At 36.6% G+C, this 19,741-nt stretch overlaps 2 protein-coding genes across 4 annotated transcripts; both read right to left on the reverse strand.

Moving 5' to 3' along the window:
- Nucleotides 1-1,454: 1,454 nt before the first annotated feature.
- On the reverse strand, nucleotides 1,455-5,556 carry LOC138336318 (RNA-binding protein RO60-like). Its single transcript, XM_069285757.1, has 2 exons — nucleotides 5,215-5,556; nucleotides 1,455-3,811 (listed from the first exon to the last, which is right to left on the reverse strand). The coding sequence occupies exons 1-2, from the start codon at nucleotides 5,436-5,438 to the stop codon at nucleotides 2,371-2,373; spliced, it is 1,665 nt and encodes a 554-aa protein (XP_069141858.1). The 5' UTR covers nucleotides 5,439-5,556; the 3' UTR covers nucleotides 1,455-2,370.
- A 500-nt stretch (nucleotides 5,557-6,056) lies between these two features.
- LOC138336317 (uncharacterized) lies at nucleotides 6,057-14,639 on the reverse strand. 3 transcript variants are annotated; one of them, XM_069285755.1, is made up of 2 exons: nucleotides 14,543-14,639; nucleotides 6,057-10,100 (listed from the first exon to the last, which is right to left on the reverse strand). In XM_069285755.1, exon 2 carries the CDS (start codon nucleotides 10,053-10,055, stop codon nucleotides 8,289-8,291), a length of 1,767 nt encoding a protein of 588 aa, XP_069141856.1. In that variant the 5' UTR covers nucleotides 10,056-10,100; nucleotides 14,543-14,639; the 3' UTR covers nucleotides 6,057-8,288. The 3 variants fall into 3 exon arrangements, with proteins under 3 accessions (XP_069141856.1, XP_069141855.1, XP_069141857.1); XM_069285754.1 differs by having other exon boundaries at nucleotides 14,531-14,639; XM_069285756.1 differs by having other exon boundaries at nucleotides 14,539-14,557.
- Nucleotides 14,640-19,741: the final 5,102 nt, after the last annotated feature.

Genomic DNA, 19,741 nt, shown 5'->3' on the forward strand with positions numbered 1-19,741 from the left:
GTATACAGTAGATATAGAAAGAAAATATTTTGAAGCAAGGACAGCGCAATGACTAATTAAAGAAAAAGACAAGTGTAAATATCTTCATCCACGTATCCTCAGTAGGTACTTTTAGTACTTCTGATGTACTTCTTCATGATATAACTTCAGAACATATAGCTACATTTCAAATGTGCCTAGATCTTTCCTTATCCTACCTCACTGTTGGTCTGCCATTTTGGATTTGGCTATTAGCCGGATGATCGGCAATGCTCTATTTTGATTGGTCGAAAATGTGGAAAAGAAGGGAACTATTTTTGGCCAGGTTACCGGATTTGCAATATCAACCTCTGAAAAGGTGTTCATCGGTCTAAGGTTGACACATTGCATTTTGTCAAGACCTGTCCGAGCGGTCTAGACCAATCAGAAAACGGCAAAACTCACAGTCATATAACAATGAATGTTATAAACTTACTTCCATGTGTTTTTGGTAAATAGTTAAACGTTGATTTTGAGCAGAGATGCAAAGGTATATGTATTAAAAATATTAATATTTAGAAAGATCGATTTTAGTTACTATATATAATGAAGTTCAATTCTGGTGGTATGTTTCTTACTTCTTCCAAACACAGGTACATAATGTACCAAGGTGTAATCAAAGCTCCCCTAAACCCTGATTGGCCTTCCCGTATGTTACCCCTGACGCAAATGTAGCGTTACTACATCTACATTGTACATCTGTTTATTTCCTTCGTTGGTGGTTAAATTGAAGGTCCTTAATATACTATGGCTAAGTGACTTCTCATAGGATACACATACCAGCGATTGATTCTATTGGAGTCCCGTTTTTTGTTGTAGCAAGAGTGATTGGTCGACGGTGAGCTTGAAATATGATATGACCCAGAGAGAGGGTGTCTGATGATTAGAAAATGCAGCCGTATGATATGTAATGTATAAACTACTGTATTTGTCATCACTTTTGTTAAATATTGTACAATTCGTGTGTTATCAACATTTTCTTCTTAACAAATGGTTATGGTAAGGTATGAATTAAATTATTTTCTGAATAACCCACAGTGCTATCCTGGATTCTTCGCACTGTTCGGGACAAGTTAATCCACAATGTTTCTGCAACGTATCTAGCATCAATACCGTATCACTCATTAATGCAGGGACGGTAATCCTTTTCCTCATTGTAAAATCAAAAGCCGAGTCATAGAAATTTGATCCGGTTTCATGGATTGTTTGCACTGTTCCAGGAAAAGTTAATCCACAATGCTTCAACCCTTTGCAACGTACATCAATACCGTATCACTCTTTAAACACACGACCCATTCAACGTTGAACCCTGTGTCAATTTTCAACAGAGGTATATTTACAATTTCATATTGTGGTAGAGGTAATTTTAAAATACCATGACCGAGCGTCTTTGCTTCTATATCTGTACACAATAATATATCATGTTCAAACTGAAATGAGAGTTTATCTGTAATTTATTTAAATTCAAAGTTGTTCATAAAGATTGTTATTTGTAAAATATACGCAAAAAGATAGTTTTCATTATTTAAATCATATACATAATTACACGCATATACATACAAATATATATATAAACAACTCTGTATACAATTCATCACATTTAACAACTAACGTGTGTATGTATGGAGATTGTGATGTCTGTTAGTAAACATATAATATACACATGTGTATGAACTGTACACATTTCCCGCACGTGTTCATACGGAAACAATGGGAGTCATCTACATAATATCCTGTTATCACACAGTCACAAGTACATGCACACACTTCCTCCTGTGACATCACTAACCTCTCTTCTAATCGTATCATCGTCTTGATTCATGGATCTGAAGCTTTGAAATAACTACATAAACCCTCATTACTATATAAACAAATAAAATATGATAAATAGTATTAGCAATACCTTTACATCATGTGTTGACAAAGTCCGTGAAGGTTGGTAGTATTTCATGAAAACCTTTAAGGGACAATTCAGTCTAAGAGTACATTACTTACACATATATCTGAAACAAACCAGTTTTAATGAACGTTAGATTATTTGGCTTTACTGTGATATGCCAATAGGTGAATGCTTCTTTCTAAAAACAATTTCATCAACTCCTCGATTAAAATCTCAACGGTACCAATTAAAATAATTACTAATGAGGAGAAATTTGTCAATATTTTTGTTATATGTTTCATAAGGAATGTAGAACATTACACTGATGCCGTTTTTCCTTCGTGGTTATGTAACAGAATTAGCCTCACTGAATTGTCCGTTTAATAATCCTCAATAAATCTACACAATATAGAATAAAATTTGGAGAGACAAGAACAACAGTGTCTCGGTTGTATTGATTGTTTTAAAAGACATTACAGGAACTGTCCCTCCACAAAGCTCCTCATGGCCTCCGGGGCGTTGGAGTCGAAACCCACCACGTCCATCATCAGTGGATCCGTAGGGTCAGCAATGCTGAACCCAGAACTAGCCATCCCAACCACGATCAACCGGGCGTCTTTAATCCCGGTCAAGGTTCGGTACTGCTGCAAGGCATGGCTGGGATGGATCGCACTGTAATGGGTCTCCGAATCGGTATATACTATAAACACGTCAAATTTCTTCTTGTCTGAGAGAGCCTGTTTAATGGGCAATGAGCAGTTTGTGGATCCGAAACGCAGGTTACTCATCTTGTTAAATACAGTCTTCAAATTGTCTGTTTTCTTAATTGGTAAGGTCTTCAGCTCGTCACAGAAGGCGTAGACTTCGTAATGTGGTTCTGTTCTGGCGGTTAGCATCATCATGGCCGCGGCTCCATCTCGCGCTGTCATGGACTCGATTCCAACCATGGGATAATCCATCGACGCACTCACGTCCACTGCCAGACAATATTTCTTGTTGGTTGGCTCCACATTGTCAAAACAAGTGTAATAGGCTTCCTCCAAAGCGCCAATAATACAGGTGTTACGGGGCCAACTCAGCGCTCCTTTTTCACCTCTACCTTTGCTGTACATTTTCAAAGCAACCAAGATTTTGAAAGGGTGGATCCTTGATTTCTTGAGGGCTTCTTTATCGTTGAGTCTGTCCACAATGATTCTCGCTTCCTCAGAGTCATCCCCTAACATATGGAGACTTCCCATTTTGCCGAGGTTACGCACCATGGCATTCATAGGCATTTTCTTCAACAGAGCTTGCCAAATGGGAATAGAATTGAGTAACACAGTCGGAACATGTTCTCTCACCAGACCATGCTTCTCTATCAAATCCACTACTTCAGATTCTTCTGTGGAATGCAACGCCTTTTCTACAGATTCTAGATAAATGTACACCTTCTGCCATGTTTCTAACTCCTTTTCTTGTCTTGGCATTTGCATACGTTTGGCCTCATTTAGACCTTTTACAAGGTACAAGATGATGAGCCGTAACGGTTCGGTCTTCGGGGTTATATGGGCAAGACGGAGGGCATCCTTGTGCTTCCAGTTGTGACGTTGACGGAACTTGGTAACCCTGTATGCAAGTTTTGTCTCCTCGCCCTGATAGTTGTTGTACCAGTTTGCGATTGCACGACGATGTGCTCTGCCCCAACCAGTCCCCGCACTGAAGTCCTCACAGTACTTTATGAAAGCAAACAAATCAGTAGGAATCTGGCATACATCGGAGAGTGCGTCATATGCTGCCTTTTTTGTTTCAAGGTCGTTTGACCTTGCGCAGACAGCTAGAGCGTAAACAGTGCAGTTCTGCTTACAGGCACGTCCAGCCTTGCTGACCTCAACAATTTTCTTCACAACTTCTATCCCTCTGTCTTGGATGATCAATCTGAAAATACAAAAATGAAAAATAAATCATCATGTATAATTACAAACTTTCTTTTTAGCTACATTCAAAGAAAATAGAATTGAATGAATAACGTTCTTCAATACACCAAGTTATTTGGATGAATAACGTTCTTCAATACATTAAGTTATTTGGATGAATAACGTTCTTCAATATACAAAGTTAATTTGGCCAAAGTCTGGAGAATCGTAAAGAGTTTATAATCACACTGAAAAATTAACGTAAAGCGCAATATGTTAAACGTTACCACCAATAATTACAACGGGTTTTTTTCTCTCTCATACCTATGGGTGTAATACTGGCTGGTCTCATGCATACAACCAAGTCGCCTGAGGCTGTATTTCATGGCTACCCCTGCAATACAGCCTCGTAACGTCTCGGCGTCAACATAAATACTATTTTCTTGGTAATTTTTTTTCGGAAGGTAGGTAAGTTTTACTATATAAGATGCAAACAATGAATTTGCGTTGAGTATCAGTAATTTTCACGTATGGAGAATTGACTTGCAGTCATGTATTTTCGAACTTATTTCAAAATGATCGAGGGATATATAATTTGCAATAAAAAGTCGAAGTATGAGAGAAAAATACTCTTTCATGTGTTGATATGATGGATAGAGATATTGCACCCTCGGGAGCACAAAATGTTGTAAAACCCTTTGCAAGCCTCGGTTTTTACAACATTTTGTGACATCCGGTAGAATATCCCTATCCATCATATTCACATATGAAAAGTCTTATAGTACATGTATATATACCTGGAATGTATAATGGCCAGTCAACAATTTGCCTAAATGACATTTAATCATGGAAACTCCCACCCCATCCCACCACCTACTTTTTTCAAAAAGAAATGTTAACGTAGTGGAGTAATAAATTCTTTCTTGGAGACAAGAAAAGGAATGCTGAAATTCTAAATATTTAGACGTAGTGTATCAAATTAACGTTTGGTCAAAATGGTGAATGTTGTACTTGTAATTCCGATCCCCTCTACTACATATATCATTTCCTACGACATGACACAAAAGAAAAAATATAAACCATAGGAACACAACAGAGCAGGAAATGACAAATCTGGTTTTAGTATATACTCTGTCATTAATTAACATTATTAATATGTACATACATGTATACATGTAGGTCAGTTATACGCTTTAAACTGTACTGTGGCCAGGCCTACCTGATTTTGAATACAACAAATAGTCATGAACATATTGTATAGGAAATGCATTGTATATTGTATAGAATATGTCTCCTGCATTTAAATGGTTAATTAGCGGGTTAATTTTCGTGTCACATGACTTTATTATAGCAAAAACGCAATTAAACATGTCTCTGTATTGAGGCAACCTAAAACGAAAGTAGAATTTTTTTCAATATCATTACCTGTCGATGCATTCAACGCTTTCTCGTTTCAATTCCTTCTCTTCATAGTAGTAGTTACCTTCTTCAGTACCAAGGATAAGAAACCGCAGAAGTCGGGTCATATCAGTCACTACATAGACGAATCCCCCGGAGACATTCCGAACTTGCATGTACGACATTCTCTCCGTCTGATCTTTTATTTCGTGTGTCTCGTCGTCTGGTTGTAGGCTTCCTCCTTCCGCCATTTTTATCCAATAGTTTGAATAAGTATGTCTTTGGTATCAATAACAGAAAGGTTTGACGTCCGGACCTGGAACCTTAAGACAGGGCTCCTAGTCGTATGTTTGTGTCAATCCTCTTGAAACCGGAAGTACGTACAGTTTATAGGCTTAATGGGGAATTTCCAGAATCGGGTGGAGGTGATTTCGTGTACGCCGTCCCCGATCCCCGTGCCAGAAATTATGTTTATACCAGATACCTCGACAATAAAACAAGCTACAGTTTGAACGCAATAACATTGTAATGATTGATGTTTGATTCACCTATCTTATTATTCCTACATGTAAGCTTATATAATATAATATATATAACCTACACGAAATTAGATTTTATGATGTATTTCAAAATGTGTACATTTGTATGTGGTACGTGTATTTGTATACTGTTCATATTTTTTTTATAATATTTATCAATCGAATAAAAAAACTTTGATCACATTTAAAACCCAGCAATTTACATGTATTTTACAGTTCACTAAACTCTGAGTGTGTACATGAATTTACCTGTTTGTACTTACGTACTAGTACTGTACGTACTGAAGTGGTACAGTATGCAGATGTAGATACAACTCATATAACTAAATGTGTCTTTTTAATTACAGTTTTATTTCACGTCATGTATACGCGTTGTTAACCATATGATACACAATACAATACAAAATAATTTTCCAATAAAACAAAAACAAACAATTTTAAACATCAATCAGTTATTTACAACTACAACTGCCTCCAAAAAAGACTAACTGATAAATGAAATCATACACACATATATACCCGTATCGGTTATAGAAACAGTAGCTCAAGATTTGATTATAATAGATATTGATTCAGCAAATAATTATAATTAAGTTAAAACCATCAGTAACATTTATTGTATAGTCTTAATGAAATAAAAAAAAATCGCCAAGAAACATTTAAAACCCCATTATCTTTTTGTAATATTTTGTTTTAAAAATACCGATATTTTGGTGCTTATTGATATATAGAATTAAATTGCTAATGACGACATCATGCAGTTAACGAGAAGTTAATCAGGCTAGTGATTAAGACGAGGGTATACTCTATATATCTAGAGCTATTGTGGCACAGCCATCTTACATGTATTTTTACATGGGCTTTCAAGACAAGCGATATCAAGAATCTTTAAAACCTTTACAAGTTATCAACATAGATTCGCCAAGTGAAAATGAAAATCAAGCAACACGTGAAAATAATAATCATTGATATACGTGTGTGTTACAATAATGATAATAAAATATTTTATTCAAGTGTTACACACACTTTACAACATATATTTACATAATCATTATCACCACACATAAGGAAAACATGTTCAGCCACATTTGGCTTATGAGACACTACTAACACACACACACAGGGATCTGAGAATTAGTTACAGATTAGATAATCATGAATCCGCCAGAGTGCCCGAAGACCATTTTTAGACGTTTAAGATATAGTACCATGTAGAGTATGATTTTATCGTTTTTTAATCTAGACCTCTTAAACGTCTAAAATGGTCTTAGGGCACTCTGGTGGGTCCATGATTATATAATCTGTAACTAATTCTCATACTCTACATGGTATTATATACTCGTATATAGTACCATGTAGAGTATGATTTTTATCGTTTTTTCTAATACCATGTAGAAAATGATTTTTATCGTTTTTTAATCTAGACCTCTTAAACGTCTAAAAATGGTCTTAGGGCACTCTTTTGGGTTCATGATTATATAATCTGTAACTAATTCTCAGATCCCTGTGCTAACACACAGTACATATTACAGGTACTCGGTAACACATTCACGGATCACATCGTTATGTAACGATTAGTTGAATTCCAATAGCCCTTTAAAACACTAAAACGTCTGAGCTAAATTGTAACGAATTTTCTGTTCTCAGACACACCATAGTAGATTCCCTGTATGGTACAGCCAACCCATGTTACCTGGTACATGCATTGAAAGTTGTTGAGATATTTTATTATTACATGTATGCCAGCACACTAGTAACTATAAAAAAAGTTTAAAATGGTATTTTGTAGTATTAGAACATCAACAGCATCAACGATAGTTATAACAACACGCGTACGTCGGGTAGCGATTTAAAAAAAGTTCATTTGACAAAGTTCTCTACCAAACGATGCATCATGGTAGATCGTCACCAGAACAAATCTAAACGAATCCCATTTTAAACTCGATGATCCCATTCCATAAAGACAATCACGAAGACGTCAACGGAATGGCCCGGATGTGTATACAGAATGACAACATATTAAATCACATCATTTGTAAACCGGAATTGGAATCACGGAACTTCGAGTCCTACCGATTGTTTTACAACTGATTATCGATCACGATGATCGACCCGGTCCGTTCCCGCTACATATGTCGTGCTCTCATTTCCTCACATTGCAAATATTCGCCGCCGAAGACAACCCAAAATCGAGCACCCCTGTGAAGCGTACAACCACTGCTTGACTCTGGGGTGACACCATTCGACACTTTTGTTGTACCCAACACCGGGGTTCGAATCTGGTAACTCCGAACACTCTGAATGTATGTCTCACGAATTGTGCTTCCTTCCTAATCATCAATGACCAACGTCAGCCCCGGAACATAAAAAACGCCGAATTCATCTGACGAACTACGACAATACAGAATGAACTATATTAATACTGATAGTGTTAATGTAGTTGATTCTGTATTGTCGTAGTTCGTCAGATGAAATCGAACACCATTGTTTAAGTTATACAGGTTGAAAATAGAAAATTCGGGTTCTTCGGTTGATTTTTTATACCTTTTTTTTTACATTATTTTAGTCGCGTCTTTTACACCAATTTGCAAATGTTTTACAGTTGTGAGTGGCGATGTTGTATCGTGTTGCACCTATTTGACTTTTTGCCCTTCTCAGCGCCTCTTCATTTGAATAACTTTTCCTATGCGTCACTCTATAAAGGGGCTTTTCAAAAGAGACCCACTCGTCTACAACCCCATATTTGTATTTGTTGCGGATTAACCTCATTTTAGTGTGACCGTCGTGTTCAATCAGGATACCATGGCAACGCGGATGTAACGCCCATCTTGTCAGTACCACGTGATCTCCTGGCACTAGATCGGTGATTTTGTCCACCGCTTTGTCATCCGATTTGAAACATCTTGTAATCGCCTTTCCTAAGCAGCATCCTAACATTGTTCCTCCAACCTTACCTACTGTCATACCGACCGCCCCTCCGCACGCACCAGCGAGTAACCATGGTAACACAGGTGCTGTACATACCACACCTATATGTACTAAAGTTACCCCCAGAAGTATTCCACCCATTGTAAAAGCCATTGTAGCTAAGCCGTCCACAACACGTCTGATAGCGATTTTCGCGTATTCATTTCGGGATAAATGACCCATCCTTCGTTCCCTGTAAGCCTTAGTAACGTCCCAAGCAAGGATGAGTCCTTCAAGCCCAATCACAACCGCTGATCCCGCCACGTTTACCGCCACTTTGGCCAAAGCACAGAAACCTACTACGGCAGTTCTAACCGTCAAGACGGTTATATGCGCTAGCCACTCCCACGTCTTAGCTACAAGCCAAATATACTGATGGCTTTTGCTGATGCCTGTTTTACAAAATGTTGCGAAAGATTCACAGTTCTCGTCAAATATATGAAACCCTGTTTCTCCCAGCCTTGACCTTGCTCTAGATATCACGAGAGATCGAGGGTTTTCGTAAAGTATTTCCGAGGGGTATTCTATCCTATACAGCTCTCCAAGTTCCTTGGATACGTCGATCTGCTGTTCTATGATTCCAATCGTCCCGTTTTCACTCTGCCAGTTTATTATCTTTAGCGTGTTGTCGCTGACATTGACCTCGATCACAATGGAGTGATGCCATATGACATAAGGACGGTGGAATGCGATATGGTCGCCGGGCTCTAGCTGATCTATATCGGTGATCCGACTACGGGAACTCTGTACTAACAGGACATTGTTTTCATGTATCTTTAATCGGGATAACAACCTGGGTCTACAAGTATTCACACTTTGGAGACATCGTTCTATTCTTCTTACTTCTGTCGAGTGTCTGTCTCCGACTTCCGATGAGTCTCTCACTCCGATTTCTGCCAAGAGTCTCTCTTTGACTTCTGTTGAGTGCCTTACTCCGACTTCTACCGAGGGGCTGTCTCTGACTTCCGGCGAGTCCCTCACTCCGACTTCTGCCAAGAGCCTCTCTTTGACTTCTGTCGAGTGCCTTACTCCGACTTGTGTCGAAAGTCTGTTTCTGACTTCTGTCGAGTCTCTCACTCCGACTTCTGCCAAGAGCCTCTCTTTGACTTCTGTTGAGTGCCTTACTCCGACTTCTGCCGAGAGGCTGTTTCCGACTTCAGCCGAGTCTCTTTTATCGAGTTCCGTCAAGTCTCTTTCGTCGACTGCTGCCGAGTCTCTTTCGTCGAGTTCTGTCGAGTCTCTTAAGCTTTCGTCGGGCCTTCCGACGACATACAACTGATCCCTGTCACGTGTCTCGTCTAATAGAAGTTGGTGGTGACGAGAAAACCCCGTTTGTCCGTCTCCATAGAAACACACAGACATTATTTATTTGTTTCCATATCTCCAATAGCAAATCGATTTGCTGATCTGAAAACATAACAAGCAATTGGTTCATAATGTGACTTTTAGTTAATATGCCAAATAAATACTGACTTATACGTCTTAACAAAGCGATTAACCAGCTAGTATTTCATCATCATATGTAATAAAATCTGTTTTTATTTTGAAAGAAAGTTAATACCACTTGACTCAATGCTTCGTCATGCGGAAACTACAATTAAGCTACGGGACGAAAACCCGAACACAACACATGTAGACATGTGTACATGTACAAGCAAATTACATGTTTGACTATTTAAAGATGCTCCATCGCCGACAGAGCATAAACGATACTCATAATTGAACAATAATTGTTATTTACTCATACAAATGTATGTCTTGTTTTGCTTTTGGTGGATACGCAATAAGTATATCATATAGGTCAAAATGCTATAGATTTTTTTTCGGGACGCAATTCATTTTTATGTAATGGAGTAAAGTAAGTAATTTCTATAACTGAAGAAAATGTCATTTGAACTTTTGGTTTATTATTCAATGAACAAATAAGACAACATCGTGCATCGACGGCTATAGCTCCTCTTAACAAAAGTACTGATTTCACCGATACAAGACATCTGGAACATTTGCAAATTGACAGTGCAGACCGTTATGTTTCTAGTGCATTTCACAGTGTAACATTTATCCCATTTCTCCAGAGTTACACTGACCAGGTATGGAACTAGCCAAACTACTAACGAGAAGAAATGATTTAAAAATTCGATCACATTTAAATTTTGTGATCTTTTAAGCTGCCAAAGAATTCATTCCAGTACAAACCAGGCCACATATCTCTGTCTGGTAATGAATAAATGCTATTAACATAAGAAAATCTATGTAACTAAAATTCCAGAAACTACTATTAAACTTAGTTAACGTGAACTCTTTTAACTCGAATGCCTGTTTGATTCGAAGTATTTTTGTTGGTCAGGCTGAACTGTTCATCACTGTATATAATAACTCGAAATACATGGCGAGGTTTAACTTTACAAAACTATCTTGTACCGATACCCTATTGCATTGAAATCAGAGTATTAAGCATATCATACATGTATATCATTTTTGTTTGATCGCTTTAACCTGCACAGCGTGAAGTATATATCGTAGTGGTCTCTAAAATGACAGGGTTCTGCAGACCAGGAAGTTCAGGCCACGCCATAGTTTCTCTGATTCTGTCACTGGATCGAGTCTTATTCGATAAAATGTTTACTATTGTAGAGTTCTATGCATACAAATTACAAAACAAAACCATTACTGTTCTGTAGCCAGGAAGGAGTTCCATAGTGTTGCAATGCTGTGTTCGTAAATGAATGAAACACAACATAATAAATGTTTGGTTTGGTTAGTATATTTACTTTCTATAATATTAACAGCCATGGCCTTCCGTGTATGTACTGTCTTGTGTATGAAATGCGACGGCGTGTGTGTATTGAGAGACTGCGGTATATTCGTGTTATGTCTTCTGATAAAGTTGAACTCTTGTACTTTTATAGTGCTATGTTACTGAAGCATGTCGCTAAAATACCAAGCAACACATGTACACCCAACCCGGTCACATTATACTGACAACGGGCGAACCAGTCGTCCCACTCCTTTAATGCTGAATCCTAAGCATAACCTATCCTTTTTATAGATAATTGTGAAGATTTATAGCTACATATGAATGTTTTCGGCATGTTTGGTAAAATATGGATTAGTAGCAAATCAATCTTTATAATGTTTAGCTACAATGTGTAATTTTGGAAATCGGCTCTTCGTTTTTTTTTTTTTTTTTTTTTTTTAAATATAAAAACAGCTAGTTACATCATGTACTGAAGACCAAATTATGTCTGCGATTGATTTTGCGTTTTAGTGCTTTACGATTTCTTCATGTCGATTTAATTTTATAATTTACTGCTTAACATTACTGTAGTTGAAACTATTTTATCATTATATTTCGCGACATCTAATAGCTCGCGAAAAAAAGTTGATATACAGTATAATACTAAAGAAGATAAAAAAGATAACAAGAAATCCCAGAGGGATCTTGGCGCCCACCAAAGAATGATCTATGTCTGACAATGGAAAGAGGAATCTTTTCTCTGCTTTTTAAACTTTTACTACATATAACTACATATGAAATTTGAAAAAAAAAACTTATACATATGAAATTTGAAAAAAAAAAAACTTTCAGTACTTTCTGAGAAATAGCGATAACAAACTTCAATTATCAAAATCCAAGATGGTGGCCTGTCGGTCATCTTGTTGACCGATTAGTCCTAAAATGTAATTTGCATAACAAGACCCCTATGGGAACCTGCACATAAAATTTGAGACAGATCGCTCCAGTACTTTATGAGAAATAGCGATAACAAACTTCAATTTTCAAAATCCAAGATGTGGCCTGGCGGCCAACCGATCCAAAATGCAATGGCCTGGCGGCCAAGCAAGACAATTAATTCATTATTATTTTGAGAAATGTGCCGATGGTGTGAAGCCCAGATCGAGCAGGGCTGCACAATGATATGACGACACAATTATCACAATTATCATTTTTTAAATGCAGGTTACTTTAAATCGAAAAAATTACCATGGTAAGAGCTTTAAATATCATTAAAATACAGTTAAACATTATAAAATATCTTTTTTTTTTTCCCGGGGAGACCCCCGACCTCCCCCAAATCCAAAAATCTCGCGCCTCAGGACGCTCGCAAATTCATCATCAAATGGCATTGTAAAAACTCACTCTTAGCCATTCTAAATCGTAATATTTTTTCCCGGAAATGACCCCTGAACCCCATAACACCAAAATCTCGCGCGCTTTCGGCGCTCGCAAAATCATCAAAATACACTGTTAAAATCATCTCAGCCATTCTATATAAATCGTAATATTTTTCCCGGGGTCGACCCCCAGACCCAAAATTCAAAATATGAGGACCTTTGCCCCCCCCCCCCCCCCCCAATACGTTTCATCTTCCTACGCCATGCTCAGTTATATAGTCTTTGTCCGTCTAATGGACTTTCCTTCTATTAGCCCTAGCTATAAATTATAATCCGTCTAAATGGAAATTCCCTATATATCCTTAGTTATAGTGTCTATCCCGTCTAATGGGCATTCCCTATATATAACCTAGTTATAGTCTCTATCGTCTCACCTAGTTATATAACTTTTTTACACCCCGATTTACTTAAAAAAATCAGCCTACTAACTATATATATAAATTTTATGTGTACTTTTATGTATTCAAAGCAAAAAATATACCATTACATATACATTGTAGGACTATGTACATATATGTTTGGCTTAATAATGTACATGTAACTCACAGTGAATTCATGTATAATATATACATAATTAACGGTGTGAAAATACCTCTCACTTCTTGTCATATTTCCCATCAAATACTCTGAGCTTCATAGAACTATGCTGTTTTATTTGGCAAAGTAGATACAGGGGGCGTAGGAAGCGGGTGTGGGAGGTGGGGGCGGGGTTAGGAGCAGGTGTACAGGGGGGGGGGGGGGGGGGGGGGGGGCGGTGCAACGGGGACGACAAACAAAAGGGTGCATACATTCGGAGCGCCAAGGACGAGGGCATACCATCTCTGTTTTCGCCGGCTGAAATGTTTCTAAAATTGCACATTTGGAAGAAAAAAGGGTCCTCCTGTGCACATTTTCGTGAACTACGTACTATATAAAAAAATGTCTCTTAAAAGATTCATCTGTTTATATAAGACTTAGCAAATCAATTAATTCATTATTATTTTGTGTTTAAACAACATGTACCGATGGTGTGAAGCCAGTATGAGATCGCTGTTTGCAAGATATGACAGCATTCACAATTTACCAATTCTTATTGCAGGTAAATTTAAAATAAAAAAAGTAATTATGTAAGAACGACCACTTTAAAAATCATTAAAATATATATCGTAAAACTCATCACAGCCATTCTAAATCTAATAATATTTTTTTTTTTTTTAAGACCCTCGGACCCACCTACCCAATAACACCCCAAATCTCGCGCCATCAGGCGCTCCCACCACATTCCATCCAAAATGCCAAACCATCGTAAAAATTCTAAATCGTAATATTTTTTTCTCGTAGGAGATTGTCGCCCCCCCCCCCCCCCCCCGCAACCACCAAAATATCGCACCTTTGGCGCTAGCAATGGCAATTTGCGTATTCATTAGTTTCCGTTTATCGACGCCAACTGTCGACGTAACACGGACGAAAAGCGATTTGAAATACCCCACCATCTGATGATGGTGGACTAAAAATCGAATACATAACAAATTAATGGGGGCTCAGGTTTACTTTGAGTAAAGAACTTATAGAACCAACGTGTAAACTTGTTAAACACTAAAGTGAAAATTAGCATGGTAAGCAAAAATTCAAAACAATTAAAATTGTGTAAAACATATAAATGAAGACAAACCCATACTTACATACATACTTACAATGTCGGCCTTACGCACTTGGTTGAATGTGTGAAAATAACAGTGTTTGTAAACAAAACCAGCTGGGTTTTCCCAATTACCATACTCGCATTGTTGCGTCATTGTACTTCTGTAAACGGGAAGGAAGCGTCACGTGGTGCGTGGCTTATTACACTAGGGTCATCAGTGCAATGGTTGACTGTCACTCCACCAATTATGGCTTCTGGTATTGTAGTAATTATTATAAATTGTACAAAGAATAAATATAATACATATAAAGATATTCAAAAAAAATCTTTTTATAATTTATCATAGTCATTGTTAAAAAGTAAATTTGTGGTTTTGGGCGTGCATCACAAGAAAATTTCCACACTGTGGTTGGCTATACATATCTTTTGGGAAAACCCTGGTTCTGAGAATGGTTACACGAAGCTGACTTTCACTTTCCTATGATATTCCAATACCAGGAGGGGCACTATAAACTATTACAGTAGATCTAAATTTAATACATATACTTGTACATGCAAGGACGTATATGAGAAATCCTTGGTACATGTAATTACGATGTGTTCTAATCTGTCAAACTGTTTGGCGACACTCTTTTCTAATATTGATTTCATCATAGAAATATCGACAGAAAGTTATAATTGCAAGCGTCATAGAAATAGTCGAAAAATTTAAATAAATCAAAGAATGTACATGTATTATTTAAGTTTATGAAACATTTCATAATATAGATAACAAAACCACGAACATCAATTTATAAACATTTTATTGTTATCCCTAAAAAAGAGCATGTTACAAACTTTCGTTTTTAGAATTGTCACTCGTTCTAAAACAAAGCTTACCAACCAAACATACACTTAAAATCGCTCTACAGTATAATCAAACGTAGATCTAGACGTGGCCTCGTATTAATTAATAAATACCTAAAGTTAATTAGGACGTGTCAGGTTTCGTAGGCTGAGGAAAGCCAGAGTACCCGTAGAAAATGAATAACAACGGACCACGACTGCCGAAAGTGGGTTTTTAACTTACAACCAAGGGTTCTTTTGGCAAAAAAGTCGGGACACCTTAACTACTTGGTCACCCTGGACCCTAGTCCGAATGATTCTGTCATTCTATCTTCTATTCATTCTGATCATAACTATAATCCATTCACAATAATAGATTTCATTTTCTTATATGAGAATTCACCAGTTAGTCCATAAAGAATGAAACTTTTTTCTGATATATATTCCTGATAAAGATGACGATAGAAACATTGAAATTACACGGTCGGTAAGCATATAGGTGAACATTGTGCATGTGGTCGGTATATTAACTAATTCACCCCCGGCTTTACATTTGATCTCTTCCATTTTATAGGCTGGCACAGTTCATTATTAATTTTCAGGGGTGAATGAGTTAGGGGTAAAAATTGATGCTGTGGTAAACATATCTAGAACATTTATGACATTAACGCTGTTACGGTATCAAGGGTCATTACAAAGAAGCAGTTCCGTACAATGACCAAAAACTAATGTCCAGGCAAATATTTACATTGACCACACAACGTATAGGCCATATATTTATATAAACCACATGACATAGGCCAATATCCATAATGACCACATGACATAGGCCAATATTTATAATGACCACATGACATATAGGCTTACATTTATAATGACCACATGACATAGGCCAGTGTTTTATAATGACCACATGACATAGGCCAATAATTTATAATGACTACATGACATAGGTCAATATCTATAATGATCACATGACATAGGCCAATATTTATAATGACCACATGACATAGACCAATATCTATAATGACCACATGACATAGGCCAATATTTAATGACCACTGACATGACATATAGGCTTACAATTTATAATGACCACATGACATAGGACCAATATCTATAATGACCACATGACATAGGCCAATATCTATAATGACCACATGACATAGGCCAATATCTATAATGACCACATGACATAGGCCAATATCTATAATGACCACGTGACATAGGCCAATATCTATAATGACCACATGACATAGGCCAATATTATAATGACCACATGACATAGGCCAATATTATAATGACCACATGACATAGGCCAATATTTATAATGACCACATGACATAGGCCAATATTTATAATGACCACATGACATAGGCCAATATCTATAATGACACTACATGGCATATTATAATGACCAATTATAATGACACTGACATAGGCCAATATTTATAATGACCACATACATACATATGACCAATATAGCCAATATTTATAATGACCACATGACATAGGCCAATATTTATAATGACCACATGACATGCCAATATTTATAATGACCACATGACATAGCCAATAATTTATAATGACCACATGACATAGGCCAATATTTATAATGACCACATGACATAGGCCAATATTTATAATGACCACATGACATAGGCCAATATTTATAATGACCACATGACATGCCAATATCTATAATGACCACATGACATAGGCCAATATTTATAATGACCACATGACATAGGCCAATATCTATAATGACCACATGACATAGCCAATATTTATAATGACCACATGACATAGGCCAATAATTTATAATGACCACATGACATAGGTCAATATTTATAATGACCACATGACATAGGTCAATATCTATAATGACCACATGACATAGGTCAATATCTATAATGACCACATGACATAGGCCAATATCTATAATGACCACATGACATAGACCAATATCTATAATGACCACATGACATAGGCCAAATATTTATAATGACCACATGACATAGGTCAATATCTATAATGACCACATGACATAGGCCAATATCTATAATGACCACATGACATCGGCCAATATTTATAATGACCACATGACATAGGCCAATATTTATAATGACACACATGACATAGGCCAGTATTTATAATGACCACATGACATAGGCCAATATTTATAATGACCACATGACATAGGCCAATATCTATAATGACCACATGACATAGCCAATATCTATAATGACCACATGACATAGGCCAATATCTATAATGACCACATGACATAGGCCAATATTTATAATGACCACATGACATAGGCCAATATCTATAATGACCACGTGACATAGGCCAATATTTATAATGACCACATGACATAGGCCAATATTTATAATGACACATGACATAGGCAATATTATAATGACCACATGACATAGACCAATATTTATAATGACCACATGACATAGGCCAATATTTAATACACTGACATAGCAATATCTATAATGATGACATAGACCAATCTATCTATAATGACCACATGACATAGCCAATATTTAATAATGACCCATGACATAAGCCAATATCTATAATGACCACTGACATAGACCAATTATAATGACCACATGACATGGCCAATATTTATAATGACCACATGACATAGGCCAAACTAAATACTGTATAATGACCACATGACATAGACCAATATTATAATGACCACATGACATGGCCAATATTTAACATGAATGACCAATATTTATAATGACCACATGACATATAGGCTTACATTTATAATGACCAGTAAATAGGCAACTTTGATGATGTGGCTTGTACAAACGTCATTGACCATGACAGCCAATATATCAAGGTTAGTATAGATAATGGCATGTATGTAGAGGACATACATAGCAAGGGTCCAATGGGCATGTATAATGCTTGTCTACTACCAGGTAATCTTTGTACATGTATGTTATGTATACATGTACAAGATATCAGATCTTCTGCCCACTTGATCAGGGAGTACAAACATGTTAATGACCTTGAATAAAGGTCATGATCATTAATATGAGCAAACTTGCTACCCCTTCATCTCGTTTTGATAACCACCAGCTATAATGTTTATGTGTCTGTTTGTAATTGAAAGAATTTGTTAAAAGTTGTCACCCTAGGACATTAAATGAAGATCAACTTCATTTAAACAGCTGTAATAGTAATTCCTTCCATCATGCTAATGGACCAATATCAGGTCCAGGAGCCTTTTCGTTATGGAAAAGAAGTTGTTTTAAGATTGAAATATAGCTGAACCTTTGGTTCTTGAATAAAAGCCAAAATCATGAGTTTTATCAAACTTCCAGCATGTTATTGGATGTATGTCATATCTCTGGGTCTTTTTGTTTATGAAAAGTTTGTAAAACTTTAGTCAATTTTAGTCTATGTGACCTGGAATGAAAGTGAAGGTCATTACTTTAAACAAACTTACAATAGGCAAAGTATCAAGAAGTCAATTAACGTGTATGTTGGTTGGATAACACATGTATCTCACTCAATAGACCAAACTAACTGAATACTTTACATAGCATATTAGAAAGGCTGAAAGATTAAATCATACTGCAATCAGTCAAGCATGACTAAAACAATACATTTAATAAATGAATAATGGAATATAGAATAATCCATTTGGTTACTTTCAAAGAATCATCACAATATACAAAGCATCTGTATCTATCAAATACATTGTCTATATTTTCTTTTATTAAAGACAGCTGTTTCAAAGAGGACATGAAAAAATAATAAAAATATAAACAAAACAAACATAACATAAACAATAAACAACATCGAGAAAACATTTTGTTATAAAAGTCAAACAGCCACACGATATCACAGGGACTTGGTATGAATTTCCAACCAACAGTTAAAGTGAATAGTCGGGCAAAGAAAACCAGCCTAAATGCATTCATTGGCCTTCCAAAAGTCCTCACATATTAATACGACGGCCAAGTTCTGCTTAGTTTCCCAGTTCTGACCATTAAAGTAAAGAAAAGTTGAAAGCACTGAAAGCGAGGCTGTGTGGAAATGTAACCACGGCCATAGTGAGCCGGGAGGACGTTTTAGAATTCCCATACTTTAAATTAATTTCTTCGTACGCAGACAGATTTTGACGAGAGATTTTATTTTTCCATTTCATAAGAAATTATACTGGATACATTCACACCATTTTTACCAGCTTTAGCCATCCTTGCCCGACTGTTCACTTTAACATATAATACATATGTACAATGACCATTGGTAGGAAATCCATGCCAACTCCCTGTGCACATTATCTAGTGTAAGGACAGTCATCTTTTATGCGTAAAAGGTTTTACGGTAAACCAACTTCCTTTCAAGTGCAATTTTCTTTTATGAATGTTGTGATCCAAATGCAAACTTT

The sequence above is a fragment of the Argopecten irradians genome, chromosome 12 (assembly GCF_041381155.1).
Source record: "Argopecten irradians isolate NY chromosome 12, Ai_NY, whole genome shotgun sequence".
Lineage (NCBI taxonomy): Eukaryota > Metazoa > Mollusca > Bivalvia > Pectinida > Pectinidae > Argopecten > Argopecten irradians.

Coding starts and splice junctions, on each gene's coding strand:
- LOC138336318 (XM_069285757.1), bottom strand. CDS start 5,438: ATGGCGGAAGGAGGAAGCCTACAACCAGACGACGAGACACACGAAATA. Junction 3,812..5,214: donor AGCGTTGAATGCATCGACAG/GTAATGATATTG, acceptor TTGTATTTTCAG/ATTGATCATCCAAGACAGAG.
- LOC138336317 (XM_069285755.1), bottom strand. CDS start 10,055: ATGTCTGTGTGTTTCTATGGAGACGGACAAACGGGGTTTTCTCGTCAC.